Consider the following 27,627-nt stretch of genomic DNA (forward strand, 5'->3'; position numbering starts at 1 on the left):
CTCTCCTCTTCACCCCCTCCTTTTGGAGGTTCGAAGGCCTCCGGCTGTCTTGTTCATATGCCCAAGGTATTCAGCAAGTTCAGTAAGTAAAAGGACTTTGTCGTCAACAGTTGGTTATCAATCTACAATTCATTCTGCTATTTGTTGCTGGCTGAGTCTCATTTTATTGACACCTAGTTCTCCAGTTCATCTACAGTAACCACCCTCTCTCTACTTGAACAGTGTAAACAGTACTTAAAGTGAATGTCGGTACCCTGCTTTTTAAAAACAAAAGTACAGTATTCCCTTCAGCAGTGCTTGGTTTGAAAACCGTTTTCCTATTTAAGCCCATAATCAAAAAATATTGGGAAATAAAAGAATGCTGTTTTTAGGATATACAATAGGGAACCGGTTATAGCCACCCCAGGGAATTAGGAAGGCTCCATGTAAGGGTAAATAGTGTAGATGGGTCTAGGATTTGGGCACAGATACTGTGTAGTCAACATAATGGAGGGTTCAAAGGCAGTGCGAGCTCACCCCTTCCTGACGTGAGGAGGTTTAAGATAGCTAAATATAATTTTGAGCCACTGAAGTTCAAGGAAAGGTCAAGCTGGCATTGGAATACCCAAATAACAAATTTTAGTTCCAGTGGTGACAAGGGGCAACACCTTCCCTAAGTAGACCAGAGCTCTGGACATCAGGAGACCAGAAGAGGGTTAGAAGAAAGAAACATTCAGAAATGATACCTTAAGCAGAGGCTCTGTAGCTGTAGATATACCTTGAAATAAGAATCACTGCTGCAGATTGTGACTATCCAGGTAGATGGTCTCTCAAGTCTGATCCCTCTCCTCCAAAGACTTCACATCACTGTTCTTCTTAGTGTGCCAGTGGGCTCTAAATTACTGGCATTAGATTTCTTTGATTTGGGCTCCATTCAAAGATCAGCTGCAGACCTGGCTGGTGTCTCAAACACTGACAAACCACTGCACCTCTCAGGTCACTGATTCCCTATTTGGAGCGATGTGGTCAGTACTTCAGTTTCCAAAAGATGTAGCTTTAGAGACACAAGACATATGTGGAAGTGCAGGTGTTGGACTGGGGTGAACAAAGTTTAAAAATCACAACCCTAGATTATAGTCTAACAGTTTTATTTGGAAGTACAAGCTTTTGGAACATTGTTTCTTCGTCAGGTGGAGCAGGATCATAGGATACAGAATTTAGAGCAAAAGATCATAGTGTCATACAACTGATGCGATATATTGAACAAACCTAGATTGCTGTTAAGTCTTTTATCTTTTAAACTGAGTTGCAGGTTTCAATTCTTTCAATTCACATTCCCGAGCTAACTTAAGGTTTTATTTTTGAAAAAAAGTGACATCTCAGCTGAGACCATGCATTAACGATGTGAGGTTAGAGTTTGTATGTATTCCAATCTTGAGTTAGACTGGTTCTATTTCCAAAGTAGGAATTCCAAATAAACCTGTTGGACTATAACCTGACATAGAAGACAGACATTTTTGCTTCCACCTTTGAATTTCAAGGATAGAGGGTGTCATCAATTGCACCAATGTGGCCTTCAATGTACCCAAAGACTGGCCAGTTAGTTTTATCGAATGAATAGGATGAGTATTCATTCGATTTTGAGTTCATCTGCAATCAGAAGAAGAGTTTTCTGCTTGTGTCAATCACTTCTCTGCCAGCTACTCTGACTTCATCAGTCCACCTTAGCTTTTTATCCCACCCTGAGATTCCATGAATGCATTTTAGGGGCTAGGCAAGACATCTTGAACTGATACCTAATCGCCCTCTACAGGAGCCCATGACAGAGGCACAAAGGCAAAAAATCATTCAGGCTGTCAGACTTGTGAATAAGTGGTTCTGGTTGATTAGTCCAATCAAATTACACCCTGAAATAGATTTCTGATACTTTTCTCCCTTTTGTGGTCTCTGTGCTCTCCTTAATATCACCCTTCAGAGTGGTGTGACCCTTGAAAAGGTTAAAGACTTGGAAGGAGACAGCTCATCAAAGGAAGGGTCGAGCAGGAGAATGAAAATAGGCTGAGGGGGAAGGTGCAGTCTTGTTCTCCAAGGCTTAATATTCTAATGAACGTAAGGGATTATTTAATTTTGGCTCATTTCAGTGAGTCTGTCTGGCATGAGATGAACCCTCAGTATTGTCTGTGATGACTCTTCAATTGAAATCATATCCTGGAACATATAAACTTCTGACTGCCAATAAAGAATGTATGTCTGCTTAGAAGTTTCTCTGTCACTGTTGGTCGATACTTGCTCACCTTAGTCACTTCATTACCTTTTACTTATCCTGCTGTAAATAAAAGGAGACTGAAATATGTGGATTCATATATCAATATTTAAATGATGCTCATAAAGAAAATAAATGCACAGTTACATTGAGAAGAAATTCCAGTGATCTACTCAATGGTCTGCCTGACATGAAGCCTCAATGCTTGGCCACTTTTACAGCTCTAGGACTCTTATCCATTCTGAAAAGTTGCTAAGTACCGTGGGCAAACACTCCTTCAATGTTCATGCAACATGCAGCCTTGTATGCCTCATTAGATATGCCTGCTTGAGGGTGAGTACCCAGAAATCTGTTCTATGCCAATTCTTGTGTGGTTTAATGAAGATGAAGGTAGCCAGCTCATTGACTTTTTCCTGTTGCTTAGATGTACTTGATGACTGACCTCCATGTGGACATGTGCATCTCAAAGAGCAGCTGCATCTACGTCATTGCATGGGCAGCTTCTACCATTGTGTCCTGCTTCACAGGTGCTCTAAAAGGCCTGATGGCCAAGGATGCAGATGTTGGTGATCCCTTTGACAGGTGGTACCCTTACCATCTTCAGTAACCACCTCAGTCCTTGGATAGCTGGACGGATAATCAGCTTGGGGGGCACGATTCCGATCTCTCCAGACATTTGTCACTAACTGGTCAGCCTGCACAGTGCAGGATCCATGCTGTGAAAAGCAGTGGTAAGTGGCTTGTGAACTTTGTGTTGTGCCTCATATTGGTCTCCATCAGTTGGCAGTGCTGTCAGTCCTCAGAACCTTGATCCATAGAGGCGCACGTACCCGAGTCCAATCTCAGTCTATAAAGCAGCATTACCTCATGGAATTCTGACATGTACAAGAACAGATACTGAGGGCTTAAAACCGAGAAACTGTAGAAAAGTACAGTGTGTGCAAGGGAAAACTTGGAAAAACAAGTTAAGAAGTGAACTCGTTCTGAAGAAGGATCACTGGACTCAAAAAGTTAACTTTGCTTTATCTATGTAGTGCCAGACCAGCTGAGCTTTTCTCGCAATTTCTGTTTTTGTTTCAGATTTCATCTGCAGTTCTTTGTTTTATTTTAACTTTGGTTTAATTTGGTCAGTTGGCTTACTTGAAAAAGTAGATGGCAGGATTGATGGCAGCCCTTATCCCCCAGCCAACAGTGGTTGGTACCTCAACACACAGTCATCCCAACATGCATCTTTGGGGTTACATCCCATCTGCAAACATGCAGTTATTAGAAGATGACAGCATGAATCTCTCAGCAGAAATCTTTCTCTTCTCAATCAGCTTCACTTCAATAAATCAACAAATAAAACCAAATTGATTCACATTCGAGAGAGCTGATCATTTTAAAAATGTTTAACTTTATTTAGCCATGGTCTCAATGCAGAACAAAATTGTTTGGAGCATTCCAAGCTTATTTCTTCCCCTTTACTCTTCAGCAAGTTGGACTATAGCTTTGCCATTGACAGAGGACATCCATGATTGTTTGTGTTGGGTTTCCTTTGAATGTCTAGTACCGTGATACATGTATGATTCTTTGCATATTATTTAAAATTAAAATTACCTGCAAAACTAGGTTCTATGATTATGATGGGCTTTTTATTCATACTTCAACATGCTACTATGTCTGTCACAGACTTAGATCGAAATGTATATTTTGTAACTAATGAATTTAAGTTGATTGCATCATGATTCTTTTAGACTTATTTAAAAGGAATTGGACAAAATACAATAATGCAGTCCCAAGGCAACTCAGTCAAACTAGGAAATGCTACAATATAATATTAAAAAAAAAACTAACATTTTATTTCTAAAGCCACTGATTGCAGAAACTTGCATTTCTTTAACTTTTTGTACCCATCTCTTAATCGTGAAGGAGAAGCCAGTGTGGAAGGAGTTCTCAATCAATTGGTGCAGGAACATTTACAGCTCGCTCCTCTGCAATGGGGTGAGTACTAAAAATGGCAGTTTTGGGATACTGAGGTGAGCAATGAATCTTTTTGAGAAATCTCGGTAATGTATTAGAATCAGAATCAGTTATGGTTTTATTACTTGTTTTGCATCTTAATTTCTGTTGGAGGTGTTTTCCAACTAATATTATTTGTTGGAGTTTGAACTATATTGGTGATGTAAAATATATCTTTGAAATTGATGTCTGGTTTCTCATAAAGTAGCTGTAGCATATTTATTGGTTAATTCAAATATACCTCTAATTCAGAGTCATTCTTTTCTTACCTTTGGGGAAAAAAATGAGCACACAGATTTATCATCCAGCGTAAGCCCACTTTATTGCTTGCAATGCAGCACAAGAATCAAAATGTTTGAAGATTTTTTTCTTTCAAACAGGGAAACTAGAGGCATTTAGATGAAGTGAAAGTAATACCATGTAATGCATAAGCCTGGTTAATTGAAATGTTATTAGTTGTGTTGGAATTAAGATTTCGCTATCATTTTTGGTCTTGTAAGTTGTAAAGTTCAGTTTATAATAAAAATAATTCATTTTAAGCTCATAACTTGGCAATTTGTTCCAAGTAAAACTAAAAGTTATTGTTGATTGTGTTCCAAGTTGATTGATTATCTTGATAGTTAGTCCAAGAGTATTGTTAAGTGACAGCTTAGTTACTGATGTGCAAATTATTTATGATATAGATAAACATAAGGATAATCATGTTGATGTATTATGATATTTATTTGAAGATTGCTCATAGTGAAATATGTCTCTTGATAAAGAAATGTTTTAAAACTTCTCATCTTCTACTATTATGCAATGGTAGGGCGACTAATTGAAGAGTGTGATTGTTTTCAAACATTTCAGTCATTCGATGAAGAAAAGCATGGGTGTGTTTTGAATCTAGAGGAAACACAAGGCAAGGATTTTGAGAAACACATAATCCAATCAGAACAATGCAAGAGAGGTGACAGCAAAATCTGTCTATTAGTTGAAGTAACTATGTTGGGATTTGTGATTTTTGAAACATTATTATTAGAATATTTACTATATTTATTTGAATACAGTTAATGGTACTTTTAACAGTTTATAATCTTTAAATACACAAATATTTTATTAAAGATTAGTTATTGAAAGGGCAACTTAAGTGTTTTTAGGGCATGATTTACAGAGATCAACACAGCTAATCTGGATTTATTTTGAAGTCACTTGTCAAGGTCTTCTATTCTGTAAGGGGCCTGGTTAATTCACTTGGCTAGATAGCTAGTGTTTAGTTCAAAATAGTATCTATGGTGCAAGCTTAATTCCCATTACAATTGAGATATGCTTAAGAATGGCCTCTCAGAATGGAAGGCAAGAGCAAGCCACCACTGACCAAATCTGCCAAGAGAATGGCTCAGCTGAATCATCAGAAGATAATAAACCTTTGGGCGAAACCGTACCATTTTTAACAAGTTGTCAAATTGTTACAATGATTCATTCATACCTTTTGGATATTTGATTTTGTGTAAAGTAAGCACTTGGACATCATGCAGAATTGAAGAAATTTCTGTTTGAAAATTCTGAACAAGAAAATCCAGTGCAGTTAGGTAATATAGTTGTTGAAGTCTAAGCATTGAATATTCTATGCATCTATGCTTGAGTCGATAAATAATTGTCAATGTGTGTTGATTGGGTGTTCAATTATATTCAGGCAGTAGGTGTGAACTGGGAAGAACTTCTGATGTGTGAATGTCACTGCAGAATTTTACTTCGCTTTGGAGCTGTACTTGGAATGTAGCATGAATGAGTGACTATATCCAGGAATATATTAAAACAAGTTATTGCATATTATAAGACAACAATAGGAAAACAATTGTAAATGATAATCCATGATAACTAATATATAAAAAGGAATGAGAAGAAAGAAGAAACTAACTTTATTGAAATGAAAGTAATCATTTTTGTATGTAAATGTCAAAAAGAATGTATTTATTATAGCACAGACCTTAACTCTAAAATGGTCTGCCACTGATCTAACATGGGAAAGTAACTCAAAATTAATCAATTTTCTAAAATAATGAAATTACTTTTCACACATACACAAGCCTCTGAATAGCTCACACAAAGGTAGATTTCCAGTTACTAATGCCAGCAATTCTTCTTATCTTAGTGTTCTAAGGATTGCTTGATTGCAGCAGTGATTTCTGAAAAAGCTGTATCTTTCAGCCAAATTTGCTGGTCCTATTCCAGCTGTTTGAACCATCTAGAGTTTGCTCAAAACAAAAGGTCTGAACAATGTACAAATCTTATCTCTAGGCGATTTGCAAAACTAAGTTGGTTAACCCATTCTTGATGATTCTCAAATGGGTACTTGTGTGTCAATCTAACCCTGTGCATGACTTCTCATTGTCCTAGTGTACGCTTTGATATTGAGGTCAAAACAGTAAAGACAATTTCTCTTTCAGAACAATGAAAAAGCAATTTGAGCATTAACACCTAGGTGAAAAACAGTATTCAGTCAAAACGTAGTTGAGCATCCTTAGAAACAGCCAAAAACTAGGGCTAGAAAGCACTGTTGATTCAGATAAATAATTAATCATGACTTAATCAAAATGCAGTCACACTTGGGTTTAAATCAAAATTTATGAAGTAAATGAAGCAGCAATGAAATAAAAATGATAGTATTTCAAACATTTGTGATTTCGAACTATAGTCCTGCACTGTGCTCCTAAGTGGAGGAGCAAACCCAACACTGAAGTGTCATCCAGGCTCTAACTGTTAGCTTGCCCCCTCTACGGATGCTGTCTGACCCACTGTGATCTCCAGCATTGGTTGTTTTCAGTGAAAATGATAATGGTTAGGTTGGGGATCAATATTTGTAATGTACATCTTACAGATGTGCAACAGGTTTGCTCTCGTTCTACTTTTTGCCACATTTTGTCTGGTGCAAAACAAAGTTTCTGACAGCACAGACTTGATGGGGATGAAAGGCCTCTTCAGCACTGTATCATTCTATGATTCTAACAATCTCAACTCGTCTGTCTCCAAAATTAAGGATATCATGTCATGTTTCTATATATATTTTATATATATATCGTGTCACCACAATAATATTGAAATTTCTATACAACGCAAATTATGTGTTCCAAAAAAGGGCCATTCATTATATTAAATACTTTCCAGCATCAATTAACAAAAGGTCAATGGAGACAAGATTGCATAGCAGGAGGCCTCCTGGCCTCTAAAATGTCAAAAATGTATCAAACATTTAGAGAAGCAGTTTGATTTTTAAAAAATTATTTCATTGTTCATCACCAAGAATGGCTCAGCAGCAGCATTACTGGTCGAGCTGGTCACTTGTTAAAGGACATGGCTTCTAGACTGGGTTTGCGACAGGTGTGGGAACCATTGAGGGAAAACCATACTTGGGCATATCTTACCAATCTGCTGGTTGCAGATGCATGTGTCCATGACAATATCAGTAAGAGTGGATACCATATAGTCCTTGTGCTAACAAAGTCCCACTTTCCTGTTGAAAATAGAAAAATGCAGACAAAGGACAGTGAGAAAAATAGATTTAATTGAAATATAAATTCATAAAGAAGTAAAGAATGTTGAGTTAAAAGATATATTTCCAATCCACACATCCAAAGCTAGGCTAGACACATGCTTGAAGATTGGTTTTTACAAAATATAAGACAAGGTTGCCTTTTGTTTGGAGTTGTGAACTTGTGATACTTAGCATATGTTGGCTTGGAATTTGTGATTTGTAATGGTAGCAGCACTGGCAACATTCACTGTTACTTTGTGAAAATGAGAGCACTATCTTGCATCCATGCGCGTATAGTTTAACACTGACATTGAGGTTGTTTTCATTGATTGTGTTCCTCCACAAATTGTGCAGTTGAAATCCCCAAAGAGACAAATGTGTAGAAACAAATGAAAACTTCCCACTTTGCTCCCTCCTGTCACTGTTCAAAACAGTATGCCATGCAAAATAGCTGAGAATAAATGGGTCTTTTTCCAAATGGCAGGCAGTGATCATTACTTGAATCCTAGCTATTCACAATATCTATTAATGATTCAGATGAAGGGATTATTTGTAACATATCCAAATTTGCAGATGACCTAAAGCTAGCTGGGTGAGTTGTGAGAAGGATGCAGAGATGTTTCATTGTGGTTTTAACAAGCTGAGTGAGTGGGCAAATTTATGGTCGACATGGTAAATGCGGATAAATGTAAGGTTATCTATTTTGGCAGTAAAAGCAAAAAGGTAGGTTATTATATGAATGTCTATGACTTTAGAAGGGAATTGTAACAATGCTCTGGTTTCCTTGTACACCAGTCACTGAAGAAGTACGCAGGTGCAGCAGGCAGTCAAGAAGGCAAATTCTATGTTAGCCTTTCATAGCAAGAGGATTTGAGTACAGGATGTCTTGCTGTACATATACAGGCCCTTGATGAGATGATACCTGAAATATTGTGTACCATTTTGGTCTCCTGATCTGAGGAGGTTTGCTCTTGTTATAGAGGGAGTGCATCAAACATTCATAGAATCATTAGAATCCCTACAGTGTAGAAGCAACCCATCGAGTCCACACCAACTCTCCAAAGAGCATCCCATCCCCAACTCATCCAATCAATTTGGTAAAACTTAACTGTATCCCCTCTATAATAAATGCATCCTTCCTCAGACAGGGTGACCAAAACTGCATTCAAAACTTCAGCTATGGCCTCACCAGTGCCTGTTTACCAGATTGAAACCTGTGATAGCAGGAATGTCATCTGAGAAGAGTTGAATTGTTTAGGATTATATTAGCTGGAGTTGAGAAGAATGAGAGGGGGGATCTTATAGAAACCTATAAAATCCTAACAATACTAGACAGGGTAAATGCAGAAAAGATGTTCTTGATAGTGGGCAAGTCCAAAACCTGGGGTCAAAGTCTATAAGGAAATGGTGTAAACAATTTAGGACCAAGATGAGAAATTTCTTCATTCAGTGAGTGGTGAGTGGAATTTGCTACGACAGAAAACAGTCAGGGTTAAAACACTGAATGATTTTGAAAAGGAGTTGATGTAGCACTGAGGGCTAAATGTACCAAAGGATAAGTGGGGGGAAATCGGACGTAGGCTATTGTGTTGGGTAATCATAATGAATGGTGCAGCAGGCTCAAAGGGCTGAATGATCTCCTATTTTCCATGTTTCTTTGTTTCAAATAGAATGATGCTTTCACATAGAGAGATGTCTTGCTAAAAATATATAAGGCACTCATCAGCCGTAGCTGCAGTACTGGTCCTCTTAGTTAAGAGAAGGTATACTGGCACTGTCGGCAGTTCAGATAAAGGTTGATCCCAGGTTTAGAGGGATTTTCATAAGAGGGCAGGCTGAGTAAGTGGGGCCTGTTCTCATTGGAGTTTCTAAGAATGAGTGGGGACCTTACTGAAGCATAAAGGATTTTCTTGGGGGCTTATCAGAGTGAGATGCAGAGAGTTTGTTTCCTCCTGTGGGAAAGATTTAGAGCAGAGGATGTAATCTCAGAATAAGGGGTTGTCTATTTAAGACTGAGATGGGGAGTTCTTTCTCTGGGAGTAGTGAATCTGTAGAATTCTTTACTGCAGCGGCTGGCTCATCAAGCTTATTCAACGCTGAGAAAAATTTTTAATCACAGAGGGAATCAAGGATTGTAGGGATAAGACTGGAAGGTGGAGATAACAATTATCAGGTCAGCCGTGATATCATTAAACAGCAGAGCAGATTCGAATAGCCTATTTCTGCACCTGCCTCTTAAAGTTTATATGGGTTTGCTATCAGCAGGAGATCATGATTACTACTCAGCAAACTTTCTGGCCCTGGAAACTTATTCTTATATTTGTGTTTTGTTACTTCTTTCCACTATGATTATTCCATAGTTTATTGCAAAAAACTTCTTTTATGATATTAAGACTTCTAATATGTACATGCCACACTCTAAAATTTATATGCAAAAGACCATTGGGGCATGTTATCTGCTGGTTTCCTATATTATACTACTTCTAAGTGAGTACCCATCTCCTTTTTTCTGCTTAATGACATCACTGCTTCTCGAAACTTGAGATCCCCCCCGTTTTGAATTGGGACTAGATTGGGTTGGGATATCTGGTCGGCATGGACGGATTGGACCGAAGGGTCTGTTTCCATGCTGTACATTTCTATGACTCTATGACTCTATCATGTTGTATAGCACTATAACCATGTTAAACAGGACAGACTTTGAACAGAGCTAGCAAATCTACTGGGTATCCATGATGCACTGTGGGCTTTTGACAGGGGCAAAATTGTTCCTGAACACAATCTGCAACCTCATGGCCTGGTCACCCCACCGCCCCCCCCACACACACACACACATTATGTCAGCCAGGGGATCAACCCTGGTTCAATGGTGTGTGCACGAGGGCATGTCAGGAGCAGCACCAGATATACCTAAAAATTTAGATGTCAACCTGGTAAAGTTACTAAATAGGACTACTTGCATGCCATGCAGCATAAGCAGCAAGTGCTAGACAAAGCTAAACAATATCACAACGAACAGATCAAATCTAAACTCTGCAATTCTGCTACTTTTAGTTGTGAATGGGATTGACAATTAATTCCTGGAAGAGGAGGTTCTACAAATATCCCCATTCTCAGTGATGGAAGAGCCCAACATGTTAATGCAAAATGTAAGGCTGAAGCATATACTGCAAAGCCTATAGTCTCTGACAACATTCCATCAATAGTACTGAAGATTTGTGCTCCAGAATTTGCTGGTCCGCTATACTATTGCTGTACAGTAGCAACGTTAACTTCTTTGTGACAATAGGGAAAATTACCCAGGTACATCCTGTACATAAAAAGCAGGACAAATCTAACCTAGCCACTTACTGACCCATCAGTCTACTGTCAGTCATCAGTGAAGTGATGGAAGGTGTCATATGTCGTGGTATCAAGCTGCACTTGCTCAACAATAACTTGCTCACTGGGGCCCAGTTTGGGTTCCACCAGAGTCATTCAATTCCTGATCTCATTACAGCCTCTGTTCAAATGTGACCAAAATAGCTGAATTCCAGTGGTGAGGTGAGACTGATGGTGCTTAACCTGAAGGCTGCATTCATTGGAGTATGGCATCTAGGAGCTCTAGCAAGACTGGAATGAGAGGCTCACTTTCCATTGGTTAGAGTCATACCTGGCACATACGAAGATAGTTGTTGGAAGCTTTTGAAAAAAAATTTAAATTTGTCCTTTAAATATCGAACTACCAGTGACAGCGTATATTTTGTCAACTTACAGGGTTTTTGTAAGTCATGTCCCTACTTCAAGTCACTGTACCTAGTTTAAAATTAAAACAAGCTTGATAGTCATCTCACTAAATCATTAACTGGTGCATTTTTCCCAGCAATGTCTACCCAATTGAATTCACTTGCCAATCAGTCAGCAAACTGTTCTCCCATAACTAAGTTATTTTTCTTTTACTTTGGTATTTCTTACAACTTGTCCTGATGAGTGCAAGGTGAAAAGCTTTAATGAAGTGTGATTTTTCAACAAAACTGATATAATTGAAAAATCTCATTGTAAGCTCTTTGACAAATGTGACGGAATTATGACATTGAAATAGAATGGAATTTAGTTTTGTAACTGTGATTTACGTGTTGAGATCCTAAGGTTTTGCATGTCAGTTTGAAGAAGCATTACGCAAGTTGGATATACCTTCTTCGAGAAAATAAAGACAAATAACAGCTTTTTGATGCTTATCTCCACTTTGAAAGGTGGATGTTCTTGCATGAGACCTTGTTTGGTGTTCTTGCATGAAGTGCTGCTGAAACAACGTTCCCAAAGAAGCAGGTCAACTGATATTGACATCTGTGTTCTGCATTTAACTACTTAAGTATGATCACTGGAACTTTGTTGTCCAACTTGTATATAATACCAACACTGATTGTTAGCCTCACTATTATTTCCACAGCAAAACTTGGTCCAATGCAAGGTGATGCAGACTAAAAATTGTATCTTGACACTGAGCTGCATTTGTGTCCATTTCTCTGATTTCAGGCTTATGATCCAAGGAAGCTACACTGTTGGCTAGGTGTGCAGCATACCCTACTCTTGGCCAGGTTATCCAATGCCATGCAGTTCAATGTCAGTTTTCAGCTTTGTCTGAAATATTAATCTAATATTTTTTCTGTGACAGCTTGAAGAGGTAATCCCAGTTTCTGTACTTTGAAACCAATTCGGGAATTGATGTATGTGCAGTTTTAAAGTTGCTATTTTTATTGTTTTTGTTAAGAAATGGAATAATTAGAAACACTTAATACTGGACTTGGCTTGATCTTTAAGTGAGTTTCTGATGTTAGTGTTTCAATTTCTGTTTACACAGAACAGGTTCTCTCATGATGACTGCCCTGCCTTCTTTGTTATATACAGATTTGAAGTTCCCAGTTTTCACTAAATTACACAGGTTTTCAAGGGTCATTTACAAAAGATTTTCCATTTCAGCTATCTTCTGTCAAGTCCATGTACCTAATTAAATAATTTCTCATCACTTCTAATAATAAATTCAGAAAAATGGAAAATGCTGGAAATTTAACATCAGATCCACCAACAGCTGTCAGTGGGAAAGCAATGTTCATAAATTCAAGTATAACTTTTCGTTAGAAATATTAATTTCGGCACATTCTAATAGCTCTGCTATTTATTTGACTATTTTCTTGTTATACTGTTGTTAGTAAAATGCAGAAGTGTTGGTTGCATTTTAATCATTGAATTTAATCAGTATTTTAATAAGAAGTAGAAATCATCAGCTGGGTCTTTACAGGAAGCAAGGTGCGAGGATGTCTAGTCCAGGTAGTTTTGGGAGTGAGTGGGTTTGTTTTGGATATTGGTGGCCAATCTATTCCCAGAAATGGAAACCAATCTTGAAGGGAAGGGATGAGTCAGAAATGGGCCATGTGAAGGTGAGAGTGGGGTGGAAATTGGAAACAAAATTGATTAAACTTTCTTAATTCCAGATGTGAGAGGGAAGCATCACTGATATCATTGCTATACCGGAGAAAGAGTTGTGCGTGGGGATCGGAATAGGATGGGAACAAAGAATGTTCCATGCACCCTACAAAGAAAGAGGCATGACTGGGGCCCAAGCGCAAACCTATTGTCACCTCTCTGATCTGAAGAGAAAGTTTCAGATCATGGATATTAAACATTATTATGCTATCAGGTGCTAGGAATGATTAACATTGTCACTGTTCAGTTAGCTCAGGTGATGCATCAGCCAATTATCCCTCTATCTGAGGGAATTTTTCACCTTTTACGAGGAGCAAAAGTGTTAGCTGATGGGTGGAACTATCAGCTAGCACTTCATGATGTAGTGCATTGGGGAATAAGTACATATTGCTGATATAATTTTCAAGATTGTGAAATGCTGAATTCAGCAAAATGTTTTTTTCAAAAATAAGCACCATAATAAAACCTAGCAATCCCAGGGAATATTGCACCATTTTTAATATAGTAATTGTTGTGTTGGAGCTCACTTACCCGAACGTCGGAAGCTGAATGTATATGACCACTAGTGTGTCCCCAACTGGCAGGGATCATTGCTGTCTGGTGATTGCAAACCAGCAGATGGACGAGCCATTGTCATATAGAATAGGACTAACACAAAGAAGCATACCAACAGCTGAACAACCAGGAATGCTACCGACAACTACCTGCCAATCTGACCAAAGAACACACCCGTCAACTCAGACTGGTCAAGTCCTTTGATCTAGATCTTCAGAATATCCTCTGCGCACTCATCCCATGTAATTCTCCCATAGGAGAGCCAACACACCTGGACGTCCCATCATATCAGACATTGGGACCCTGTATGAAAACATCTCTGGCTATGTCAAGGGCATCTTGAAACCCAGTGTGCAAGGAACCCCCAGCCTCTGTCACAAAACTACAGATTTCTTACAGAAACTCAGGACCAACGGACCAGTCAAACCAACAACTTACCTTGTCACAATTGATGTTTTAGCACCCCATGCCAGCATCTCCCACGCTACCACAGCCTCAGTACTCAACACCAACTGCCAATTTCTGGTTGCCATCCTACAACTCATCCAGTTCATCCTTACTACAATGTCTTCACCTTCAACAACCAATTCTTCATCCAGGCACACACAACAGCTGCGGTGACTACATTTGCACCCCAATACACCAACATTTTCATGCATAAGTTTGACCAAGATGTCTTTGCTTCACATGTGACTTCTGACCTTGTCCACCCTAGTCCAACACTGGCACCTCCACATCAGAGTCCATAGAGATGTACAGCATCTGAGGTGCTTTATGTTGGAAAGGCAAATCAGGACAGGACTTATATGCTTAATGGTAAGATCCTGGGGAGTGTTGCTGAACAAAGAGAACTTGGTGTTCAGGTTCATAGTTCCTTGAAAGTGTAGTCAGCTAAACAAGATAGTGAAGAATGTTGCAGTAGGTGCCTTTATTGGTCAGTGCATTGAGTATAGGAGTTAGGAAGTCATATTGCGGCTGTACAGGACTTTGGTTAGACCATTATTTGAGTTCTGGTCTCCCTGCTTGAAAGGTGCAGATAATATTTAAAAGGCTGTTACCAGGGTTGGAGGATTTGAGTTACAGGGAGATGCTGAATAGACTGGGGCTATTTTCCCTGGAGCATCAGAGACTGCAGGGTGATTTTGGAGGTTTATGAAATCATGGGAGGCATAGATAGGGTGAGTAGATAAAGTCCTTTCCCTGGAGTGGGGGAGTCCAAAAAAAGATGGCATAGGTTTAAGGTGAGAGAAGAAAGATTTATCATAGAATCCCTACAATGTAAAAACAGGCCCTTATTCTCAATAAGTCCACACCAAGACTCTGAACAGTATTGTACCCACACCCCATTCCTATTATCTTATATTTACCCCTGACTAATGCACCTAAGCTACACATCCCTGAACACCGTGGGCAATTAAACATGGCCAATTCATCTAACCCTCACGTCTTTGGATTGTGGAAGGAAACTGGAGCACCCGGAGGAAACATGGGGAGAATGTGCAAACTTCACACAGATAATTGCCCGAGATTGGAATCGAACCTGGGTCCCGGGCGCTATGAAGCAGCAGTGCTAACCACTGAGCCACCATGCTGCGAAGGGGCAACTTTCTCTGGCAGCTCTTTCCATACACACATCACCCTCTGCATGAAAAAGTGGTGAATTCCAACATTTAAAAGACATCTGGATGAGTATATGTATATGAAGGGTTTGGAATGATATGGGCCCAATGCTGACAAATGGGACTAAATTAGTTGTGAATGTCTGGTTGCATGAATTAGTTGGACCGAAGGGTCTGTTTGCCTGCATGGAACAGCAATACCCAACAAAAGTCTCCACTTTGGACTGAACCAGCTGTGCTTGCAAAACTTAATAGGATACACCTAATGTTAGATGTGACTTTATTATTGGGCAGCACATGAACAAACCCTGAAAGTACCAATTTTAGCTATGCTGATAACCAATTTCAGATGATTGGTCAAGTGCATAACATACCTCATTTATGTTTACTAAATGAAGCACACATTCACATGCAGGAGCCTGTTCTCTGCAATCTAAAGGAACATATTCATAAAATGAAGAGAGTGCTGGAGAGACTCAGCATGTCTGACAGCATCTGTGGAGAGAAAAACAAAGTTAACATATCATGTCCAGTCTGACTTTTCTTTGGAACTGGATATGTTTATGCCTTGCACTTTTTTGCCGGGGTGGGGGTAGCCTATTGCTTTCTCCATGTCAGAATGTCAGCCAATCAGATTTGACTTTCCAAACATTTCTACTGGTATATAGTTTGCTGTGATGTTTAAAATTTGAGCATTTGTAATAGATACGAGACAGAAAACCTTGGCGGCAAGTTGCTCTTTTTAGCAATATATCCAAATTCTGTCGCAACAGTTTAAAATGAATCATGTCTAATTGCATAGATCATCTCCAATATCACATCTGACAAATAAATAATGGCACAGACAATATAATAGGCTAATCTACTCTGAATTCTACTTTTTATGGTATGGAAATGGTCTTTTACATTCCATGCTATGTCAATTATGAATTTAATTGCAGGAAATGCCATTTAGAGTCCTCTGTGCACCAAGCATGTTTTCTTAATTATATTATAATGAAAAATATTTAATTTGGTAATTCTAACCTGAATTGCCAAACCTTTTCAGATATTTTCTTTTGTTGCATCCATTCTTTGCTAAATGTACTTAATAGTTTATTGTTAACTGGTTGATCTTCTAGCATTATTTTGCCCAAGCAATTTCAGTGCTGCCATTTTGATTTTCAATAGCTGAGCTCAGTGCATTTTTAAATTTGGAACCACTATTTTGTTCCTTTATTAACAAAAATAGGTTAATGTTCATGGAATTGGCAATTGTATTGTAATCTTGAAGGCTGAATTCTATGACATTTACACTTTCTCTCATTAGCAAGATTGTGGGTATGAGAGCAGGTTCCAGGGTAGGAATCCTGCAGTGAGTAAGTAACTTCCTGACTCTGCAAAGACTGTCCACGATCTACAAGACCAAAGTCCAGAGTGTGGTCTACTGTTTGTTCCTGTGTCTTATGGTCTAAATGAAATGCAGCAATTCAAGAAGGTAGCTCACCATTACCACCTTCAGGGCAAATGGGATTAGCAATAAATGTTGTCCCAGCCAGTGACACTCTGAATGTGGTGGTGTTGCTATAAATGTGGTGACAACCTAGTGAATCTACAACACCGATCTCCTTTCACGCTGAACAATGGAAGCAGTATGCAAAGAACAGAGTGAAGGATCCCACAACCCAAAGAACAGATCTATGCTAGGCTTGGCCAGTCATGCATAGTTGTAAACAATTCAGCAACAGGAGAAATAGCGTCACAAGTATACCCTCAATGATGGGAACCCAGCAAATCAGTGCAAAAGGCAAGGCTGAAAAAATTTGTAACCTTTGTCAGCCCGAAGTGCCAAGTGGGTGATCATTTTAGTTTTCGCTTGAAGTTTGAGCATTACAAATGCCAGTTTTAAACTAGCTTGGTTTACTTTATGCGATATTAAGAAATGGCTGAAGGTACCTAACATGATTTCTGGAAAAGTGCTGAAGACTGTGTTCCAGAACTTAGCTGTGACCCTAGCTAAGCTAACACAATAAAGCAACAGCACTAGCATATGCCTGAAAATGTGAAAACTTGCCCATGTATATCCTGTCAACAAAAAAAACTTCCAACTTAGCCATTTACTGCTCTTATCATTATCACCTTTGATAATGAACAAAGTGAAGGAAGAAAATGTCAACGTTCCATTAAGTGACACTTGGCAATCACCTGCTTGCTTATCTCAGTTTGGAGTCTTCCAAGTCACTCAGCACCTGACCTCATTTCTGCCTTGGTGGAATCATGGACAAGGGTTTTTCTCCAGCAATTAGGTGATAATAACTACATTTGACATCAAGGCAGCATTAGGTGAAGATTGGCATCAAGGAACCCAACTTTCTCCATCAGGTCAGAAGCTGGGATGTTCCTGACAGTTGCACAAAATTCAGCACCATTTGTAAGTCTTCAGACGTACACTGTGCCCAAATTAGCATTTAGAAGTAGCATGCAACAGTCATGTCTGGCACTTGTGTCACGATTATCTCCAAGAGGAGAAAATCCACCCATCTCCCTTTGACTTTCCATTGTATTGTCATTTCCCAAACTGAATCTGATCAGCCTTCTATACGGTTCTTGTGTGTGCAGAGCAAAAGCTTGGAAGTTTGTGGAAAGTAACTCATCCCTGAGCTGTTTAAAACCTGCCCACTTGTCTGAATGAGTCCAGCTCCAACAATACTCTCGAAACTGCACCCAATTCAGGGCAAAGCAGCCTGTTTACACAGCACGCTATCCACCACCATTAATATTCATTTCTTCCATCATCTGTCACACAGTGGCAGGAGTGTTTTTCATGCACAGAGTGCACTGTGGCAGTTCATCAAGGCTTCTTAACAGCACTTCCCAAACCCATAATTTCTACCACCTATAAGAGCAACAGCAGCAAATGCATGGGAACATCACCATTTGACTTGGATCCATGTCACTGTTCCTTCATTGTTGCTGGTACGTTTATTGCAGAACCCCCTTCCTCAGATCACTTTGGACGTATCTGCACCTCGTGGACTGCTATGGTACAGGAAGGTGGCCCTACCTTGAGGGGGCAATTTGGATGGGCAATAACAGCAGACCAGCCAATGATGGGCACATCTTGAGTGAATAAAGAAGGAGCAATTTGGTTATTTGAAAATAAAATCAGTTGTAAATATTTTCAGAGATTAAATTTTAGTTTTTAAAAAAAAAACAGAATTCACCAAGCTCAGCCAGTTTTTGGTTTGGCATCATCAATACCATTAGGCTTAATGAGGTCTGATTGACCTGACTTCATGCTCCATATCCAATCAACATTTGTGGTTGAGTGCTAATATGTGGTAACGTGATCTTGTTTGTGGTCACATAGCCTGCCAGTAGTTAAATCTAAATAATGACAGCTTGGAAGAGTTACTGAAGTTTAGCTAGCATCCATGGAATAATAAATCCATAAGCAGTTAAATTCCTCAGGAGAGAAAAGTGAAGGGAAAAGAACATAGGTTATTGTAACTTTAATTTTTAACTCTGTGAAAAGCAATGAGTTAAATATAAGATCAAATAATAATTTTCACTGTTTCTTTAAATTTCCTTAACATTCTTATTTTGATTGACAACTCCATTAGCATTTAGGGCAATCACCAATTGTCAAACAGGTGTGTTTTGGCTCAGTGTCTTTCTTAGAATGCAGCTTAGGTTGCTTATGGCAGACCAACATCCTACTTAAACTTGAAATCTAAAAGTCAGAAGAAAGTTGAATTAACTGTATTCCATTTTGTCAATCATGCAAGTTCTCCTGAAAATAGAGAGGGGTGTGTGTTGAAATTCAGGTTTGTTGTTAGAAGATTTGATTAGGTTTTCAAGTAGCTGAATTAATTCTTTCAAAATTAGTCAGAGAAACTAATTGCACCTAATCATACTGAAAGGCTTGGCTTCAGATATTACACCCATATTGGTCTGTGATGAACACACACTTCATAACTGCACAAATTAAGATCCAAATAGATTCATAAATCATTTTTTCCTTCGTAAACAGTGTACTGTAGCAAAGTAATTAAGGACCGTGTTAAGTCGTAAGAATAACTATATAAAGGAGCAAACTCCCAAAAACTGGGATAAATTCAGAATTTAGTAAGAGAGGAGTAAAAAGACGATAGTGGTATAGGCAATGAGCTAGGAGGGCAAACTATAAAAACTGACAATAAAAACTTCTTTTAATATATAAAAAGGAAGACCGGTCAAAGTGGACATAGAACATTACAACGCAGTACAGGCCCTTCAGCCGTCAATGTGCCGACGTGAAAATCATCTGATGCCCATCTAACCTACACCATTCCGTTATTACCCATATGTATGTCCAATGCCCATTTAAATGCCCTTAACATCGATGAGTCTACCACTGTTGCAGGCAGGCCATTCCATTCCCCTACTACTGAGTGAAGAAACTACCACTAATATCTGTCCTAAATCTACCACCCCCTCAATTTAAAGCTATATCCCCTTGTGTTAGCCTTCACCATCCGAGGAAAAAGGCTCTCACTGTCCATCCTATCTAATCCTCTGATTATCTTGTATGTTTCAATTAAGTCACCTCTTAACCACCTTCTCTCCAACGCAAGTAGCCTCCGTTCCCTCAGCCTTTCCTTGTAAGACCTTCCTTCCACACCACGCAACATCCTAGTGAATCTCTTCGGAATCCTTTCCAAAGCTTCCACATCCTTCCTCTAATGTGGTGACCATAGCTGCACGCAATACTCCAGGTGTGGCCTTACCAGTGTCTTGTACAGCTGAAGTATGACCTCGTGGCTCCAAAAAGCAATCACTTTAGAAAATACATGTGGGTAGATGGTAATACGGAGCAGGAAATGAAAGAGGAGTTAAACAGATATTTTGCATCAGTCTTTGCAGTGAAAGATACTTCAAATATCCTATTAATATTACAGAGTATGGGGCAGGAATTAAGTGGTGTGGATAAAGGGGGGAGCTGGAAAAAGCACAGTAGGTCAAGCAGCATCAGAGGAGGAGGAGAGTCAGTACCTTTCATCAGGACTGGGGAGGGGAAGGGAACTGAAAAATAAATGGAGGAGATGGGGTGGGGGAAGGTGGGTAGGGGATGGTGATAGGTGGATGCAGGTAGGAAGCTGTGATGCAGGCTGTGATTGGTCAGTGGGAAGGTTGGAGCAGATGAGATTAGTTTCTAGACAGTGTGGAAACAGTCCCTTCGGCCCAACAAGTCTGCACCGTCCCTCCGAAGAGTAAACCACACCCCCCACCTCTGACTAATGCACCTAACAACTATGGGCAATTTAGCATAGCCAATTCAGCTGGCCTGCACATTTTTGGAATGTGGGTGGAAACCGGAGTACCCGGAGGAAACCCACGCAGACACTGGGAGAATGTGCAAACTCCACACAGACAGTCGTCCAAGGCTGGAATCGAACCTGGGACCCTGGCACTGTGAAGCAGCAGTGCTAACCGCTGAGCCACTGTGCCGCCCTGAAAGCCACCATGCTACCCTGATAAGTGTGAAGGAAGATGGACAGGTTAAGGGGGTGTGGTGGAGAGGGAGGGTTGGGTCTGGGAATTTGTGGGGAATGGGGAGATTTGGAAGCTGCTGAATTATATGTTAAGGCTATATGGTTGTAAGTGCCTGAAGGCGAAAATGAGGTGTTCTTCCTCCAGTTTACATGTGGCTTTGTGTTGACGGTGGAAGAAGCCCAGCATTGTCATGTTGTTGGGGGAGCAGGAGGGGGAGTTGAAACAGCTGGTGACCGGAAGGTGGGGTTGATTGGTTCGTATGGACCATAAATGTTCCCTGAACCGGTTCTCGAGTTTGCGCTCAGTCTTTCCAATGTAAAGTAGACCACATCGGAAGCAGTGGATGCAATAAATCAGATTAGAGAAAATGCATGTGACTCTCTGCCAGACTAGGAATGATTCTTTGGGGCACTGGACGGAGGTGAGGGTGGGGTAGGGGGGCGGTGTGGAGGCAGGTTTTGCACCTCCTGCAGTCGCAGAGGAAGTTCCAAGTGTGGAGGAGGGTTGGTGCGGAGTGTGGACCCAGGGAGTGCAGAGGGAATGGTCCCTACGAAAAGCGGATTGGGGTGGGGAGGGAAATATAATTTTGGTAGTGGGGTCAGATTGTAGGTGATGGATGTGGTGGAGGATGATGCATTGGACTTGCTGATTAATGGGGTGGAATGTGAGAACAAGGGGGAACTCTACCCTTGTTGTGCTTTGGGTTTTGTTTGAGAGTAGAGATGCGGGAAATGGAGGAGATGAGGTTGAGGGCATTGTTGATTGAGGGGGGAATTTGCAGTCCTTGAAGTCAGTGGATATTTGGGGTGTCCTGGAGTGAAATCACTCATCTTGGGAGCAGATATGGCAGAGGTGGAGGAATTGGTAGTATGAGATTGTGTTTTTGCAGGAGGGGATGTGGGAGGAGGTGTAATTGAGGTAGCTGTGGCAGTTGGTGAGTTTGTAATAGATGTTGGTGCTGAGTCGGTTACTGGCAATGGACACAGAAAGATCCAGGAAGGGGAGAGAGGTATCAGATGGTCCAGGTGAAAATGAGGTCATGGTGGAAGGCGTGGGTGAAGTGGATTGACTGCTAACTGCTATCTGCTCCACTCTTTCCACTGACCATTCACAGCCACCTCCTACCTGCATCCACCTATCGCCATCCCACCCACCTTTCTACCCCCAGCCCCAACCCCTCTCTGTTTATTTCTCAGCCCCCTTCCCCTCCCCCAGTCCTCATGAAAAGTTCCAACCTGATATGACAAGTGCCCTTTTCCTCTGCAGCTTCCTCTGCTGTGCTTTTTCCAGCTCCACTCTTTATCCACTCTGACTCTACAGCATTTGCAGTTCTCACTGTCTCCAAGGAGGGGTTAAGTGCCATCACCGTCACCAGAAAAATAGGATAATACAAACCAGACAGCTTAGGCAAGTAAGTCCTCTGGCCTTGATAGCTTGCATCCTAGAATTCCAAAAGATGTAGCTACAAAGTTAATAGATGCATTGGTTGTAATTTTCCAGAAATCTGTGGCTTGTGGAAAAGTATGCAAAGATTGGGAAACTGCAAATGTGACACCTTTATTCAAAAAGGGAGGGAGACAAAAAGCAGGTAACTGTAGGCTGAGTGACTTAATATTTTCTGTTTGAAAAGTATTAGAATTTATTATGAAGGAAGTAATAGCAAATCATTCAGAAAATCATGATTAATCAAGCAGAATCGGCATGGCTTCATGAAAGGGAGATGGTATCAGATTAATTCTTAACTTTTTTGCATTTTTCAAGAAAGTCTCAACTAAAGTGGGTAGAGGGAGCTAGTAGATACTTTGTATTTGGATTTCCAGAGGGCATTCAATGAAGTACTTCTTAAGACAAGAGCCCACCGTGTTGGTGGTCATATATTGGTATGGATAGCGAATTGGCTAATGGGCAGGAAGCAGCAAGTAGAGACAAGAGGTACTTTTTCAGGTTGAATGTAGTTCACAGGAATCAGTGAATGTAGCTTCACAGGAATCAGTACTGTTTATAATATGTTGTAATGACTTGGAGGAAAGTAGTGAATAATCTGTGGCCAAATTTGTAGACGACAAAAAAAATGGAAATGCAGTTTGTGTGAGAGAAAACAATTTACAGAGATATTGATAAGTGGGCAGCAAGTTGGCAAATGGTGTATGATGTGGGAAAATGTGAAGTTCATTTTGGAAGGGAGAACAAAAAAGCAATATGATTGAGATGGAGGAAAAACTAAGAGAAGCCTGCAACGGAAAGAGAATTGGTGATACTTGTACACAACAAAGAAAACTAGCACACATGTGCAGCAGGTAATCAGGAACGCTAATCTTGGCGTATTGAAAGGGGGTTGGAGTATAAGAGTAGGGATCTCTTACTGCTATTGGGCAAGGTGCTGGTGAAACCACATCTGGAATACTGTCATGAGTTTTGGTCCCATTATTTAAGAAAAGATCTAATTTCATTGGAAGCAATTTGGAGAAGATTCACAAGTATGATCTGTGGTATGGAGGAATTGCCTAATGAGAAAAGGCTAAACAAGTAGAGACACTACTCATTGGGAGTTTAGAAGAATGAGAGGTGATCTCATTGAAACATATAATATTCTTAAAGGGGCTTGACAGGATAAATAATAAGATGTTTCCCCATGTGGGAGAGTCAAGAACCAGAGGGCCTAGTCTCAGAATGAAAAAGTGCTAATTTAAAACAGATGAAGAAGAATTTATTCTCCTGAGGGTTGAGTCTTTGGGACCTCTTGGCACAGAGCTGTGGGGTCAGAGTCCCCATGTACATTTATGGCTGAGATGGATAAATTCTGATCAGTTGATACATCAGGGGTTATGCTGAAATGTGGGAAAGTAGATATGTGCAAATATGTGCAGGTTAAATGGATTGACCATGGTACATGTTGGGTTATGGGGACAGGTTGGGTCTAGGTGCACTCTAAGGGCCATATGGCCACCTCTTTATAGGGATTCTATGATTGTGTTGAATGGCATGTGGAGGTGGAGCTTAGGTGGACTAGCCATGATAAATGCAGGGTCACAGGGATAGGGTGGGATCTGGATGAGATGCTTGTTGGAGAGTCTGTGCAGGCTCAATGGACTGAATAGCATGTCTCAGTTCTGTAGAGATTGAATGGTCGAGAGGCTTGAGGGACTGAATGGCCTACTTCTGTTCCTATTTCTTATGGTTATGGTCTGAATTCAACTAATCTAGAGTTGACATCTTGCAATTGATTAGGTTAGATTAGATTAGATTAGATTAGATTAGATTACTTATAGTGTGGAAACAGGCCCTTCGGCTCAACTAGTCCACACCGAACCGCCGAAGCGCACCCACCCAGACCCATTCCCCTACATTTACCCCTGCACCTAACACTACGGCCAATTCACCAAAGCTGCACATTTTTGGACTGTGGGAGGAAACCAGAGCACCCGGAGGAATCCCATGCAGACACAGGGAGAATGTGCAAACTCGACACAGTCAGTCGCCTGAGGCGGGAATTGAACCCGGGTCTCTGGCGCTGAGGCAGCAGTGCTAACCACTGTGCCACCGTGCCACCCACTAGCCACTGTGCCGCCCATTTAGTTTTTGGGCTAAAGGTATTAACTGTTCAATATATTGGAGTCGTCGAATCATAGAACAGTATAGCATAGAAACTGACCCTGCAGTCAGACCTGTCCATGCTGACTAGATATCCTAAATTAATCTAATCCCATTTGTCAGCATTTGGCCTGTAGCCCTCTAAACTCTTCCTATGCATATATCTTTCTGGATGTCTTTTAAATGTTGTAATTGTACCAGCCTCCTCCCCTTCCTCTGGCAGCTCATTCCATACATGCACCACCTTTTACGTGGAAAAAGTTGCTCCTTCGGTCTCTTCTAAATTGTTCCCCTCTCACCTTATACCTATGCCCTCTCATTCCTGATGCCCGAACCCCCAGGGAAAAGATCTTGGGTATTGACTCTCTCCATGCCCCCTCCACCACCTCCGTGATTTTATAAACCTCTATATGGTCACCCCTCAGCCGATTTTCTGTATCGGCTGGGCCACAGAAAATAGCCCCAGCCGATACAGCCTCACTCTAGAGCTCAAACCTTCCAACCCTGGTAACAGCCATGTAAATCTTTTCTGAATCCTTTCAAATTTCACAATGTCCTTCCTATAGCAGGGAGGCCAGAATTGAAAACAGTATTCCAAACGTGCCCTAACCAATATCCTGCACAGCTGCAATATGGCCTCCCAACTTCTGTACTCAATGCAATGACCAATAAAGGGTCTATTAATTGATTTATTGTGAAGTCCAACATCTAGGAATGGTGCTAATCATACAGAACGGAATCAGATATAAATGGCAGGTATTATTTTAAAAAGTTAAACTTTGACCATGTACTGTATTGTTTATTTTAATGGCATTGCGAAATTCTAATGTTTATAAGCAAATCCAAAATCTCCATTTTGAATATTCAATATATCATAAAACAAATAAACCTATTATTTAATGAAAAATCAGCCTGAAAACAAATATTTTCAAGTATTAGGCGATACTTTTGAGAGAGTAGATTAAACTCCTATTCACAGCAAAACACTCAAAAATATGTATTAAAAATCTTTGTAGTTTTTCATGGAGTTCTTCAAAGTGCATTATCATGATATGGTCTGATTGTATAGAAAATTATCCTTTGCTGAAATGTAATTTGCAATTGAATATAAAGTGCTTTATTAAATCCATTTTCTCCATTGGAATGTATATATGTTTATTTCAATATATCTTCAAGTCCGTCTTTCCCTTTGCCTGTGTCCAGCTGATAGTAGAATACTGTTTAATAAAATGTGAACAATGTTTCAGTCGTTAACACTCATTCCCTTAATCCTGCGTATCGTCTTATTGTTGAGTGTGGACAGATACCTCACCAATAAAGATGCCTGACCCTAAACTTTGCCACAAAATGAACATTTTTTAAATCTCACTTGGCGTTTGATGGCTTTTTTTTCATTCTCTCCCTCTTTGTTTGTAATTGCTTGATGTAAATTTAAGGTCAGTCCAAAATAGTTGACTTAAGAATGAATCTTGTCAGATTCACCCTACCATAATAGATCATGCAATTTGTATTTGGTACTTTTCAAGGAAGTTCATTACTGTTGACTGACTTATATTATTGTTGTTAGTAATACATAATTCAAAGTAGATTTCCAATTTCAATAGCAAAAGCATCTGAGATCTATGTTGTAATAATGCTATCTCAATTAATTTTAGTTGAGCTATTAAATGCTCATTATCTCATGATAACCCCAACTCTCCTGTTTAAAAATTGGACACTACCAAACAAAGCGGACTTTAAATTTATTAGTAAGTGTCATACTGCAGGAGTGACTAATGTGAATTTATGGACAGGTTTACATCAGGGCAGGAATTGGAGATAAAGCATATTGTTGAGCAAGAGTACTGACACTGAAATATAGGACTGGATTTTGCCAGCTCCCTTGAGATGAATCAAAAGTGGGAGCAATGTACTGGTTACCCCTTAACTGGAGATGGGCAAACAAATCATTTGCCAACTATTTACCACTAGTAGCCTTCTCTGCTGGCATTTTCTTGGTGTCAGGAAGGGCCCCAGCAGCATTAGGAGTCTGCAGTATATATTGAGGTAGCCCCTCTGATAATTGGTTAATGAATTGCTGAGAGCCCAGAGGAATGGGACATAATACTTAATTAGATGGTAGTCCCTGTAGTAGCCAACTTGGAACCTGCTGTTGGTAAACATTACTCCTCATTTCCCAAGTCCCACTATCTGCCTGTGTATGCTTGAAGTCTGTTTTCATTCTGAAGGGAGGATGAGTGTTTGGTTGAAATCTACCCCATTGTACCCAAAATTGTCATAATCTGGTTAGGAGGAGTAAAGTGATTTACCTTTTTTCCACCACCTCAGTTGGTCACAACAAAGTCTTAAGTTCTTTTAGGACAAAACTATACCTCTCTCTAATTGAAATGTAATTAACTTGTGTTTAATATAGTTATAAAAAATTAATCACAATATTGTCTTGAGTTAGAAAACAGCCTAATAGCCCAAGAAGCATAAAGATATGACATCAAGTATATAGCCTTTCTACAATTACTTGGATGCGTGCAATTACACTCTCATAAACACATCCTTTCTGAATGACATTCATATTTCCTGTCTGTTTGTCATTCACACTCTTGTTCTCACTCTCAAAAACTCACCCTTACTATCACGTGCATAATTGAAGTCTCAGGCTGACTTTATAACTCTCATACATGCGCGCATGCAAAACATCAAAACAAATATGTGTGTGTACACACAAAAGCATGCATGCAAAAAACACATATACGCACTTCATTGCATGATTTGGATGCCCTTGAGGCATAAGGTTTTAACCTGAGATCATAATTGGTGAGCTGATTTCTTCAGCCTTGTGAATATTGCAGTTATCTTCTATATTTGCATCAGCCATTTCTTCCTAGTTGGTATTGTCACCAGATGCTTTCTTCTTAAGAGACAGAGTGAGAGAGCCTTTTCTGGCCCGTGCTTAGTTCTGCAGACTAACGTGAAAAATGCAAACATATGAATTAGGAGCAGAAGTCGGTTATCCAGCTGCTTAAGCCTATGCTACCATTTGTTGGAAAAGGGGATTAGAATAGTTTGATCTGGTGTTTTTGACTGGTGAAGACTAGATGGGCTGAAGAGTCTCTTCCTGTGCATTGTTCACT

General features: G+C 39.9%; 1 protein-coding gene across 1 annotated transcript in view; it reads left to right on the plus strand.

Annotated features, from left to right (window-relative positions):
- The window catches only part of trappc9 (trafficking protein particle complex subunit 9), a 598,494-nt gene that overhangs the window by 260,829 nt on the left and 310,038 nt on the right, over positions 1–27,627 (plus strand). The window contains exon 21 of the mRNA XM_043689331.1: positions 4,135–4,225. Within this exon, the coding sequence (XP_043545266.1) occupies positions 4,135–4,225 (91 nt within the window). The remainder of the gene's footprint in view (positions 1–4,134; positions 4,226–27,627) is intronic.

The sequence above is a fragment of the Chiloscyllium plagiosum genome, chromosome 4, assembly GCF_004010195.1.
Source record: "Chiloscyllium plagiosum isolate BGI_BamShark_2017 chromosome 4, ASM401019v2, whole genome shotgun sequence".
Classification (NCBI taxonomy): domain Eukaryota; kingdom Metazoa; phylum Chordata; class Chondrichthyes; order Orectolobiformes; family Hemiscylliidae; genus Chiloscyllium; species Chiloscyllium plagiosum.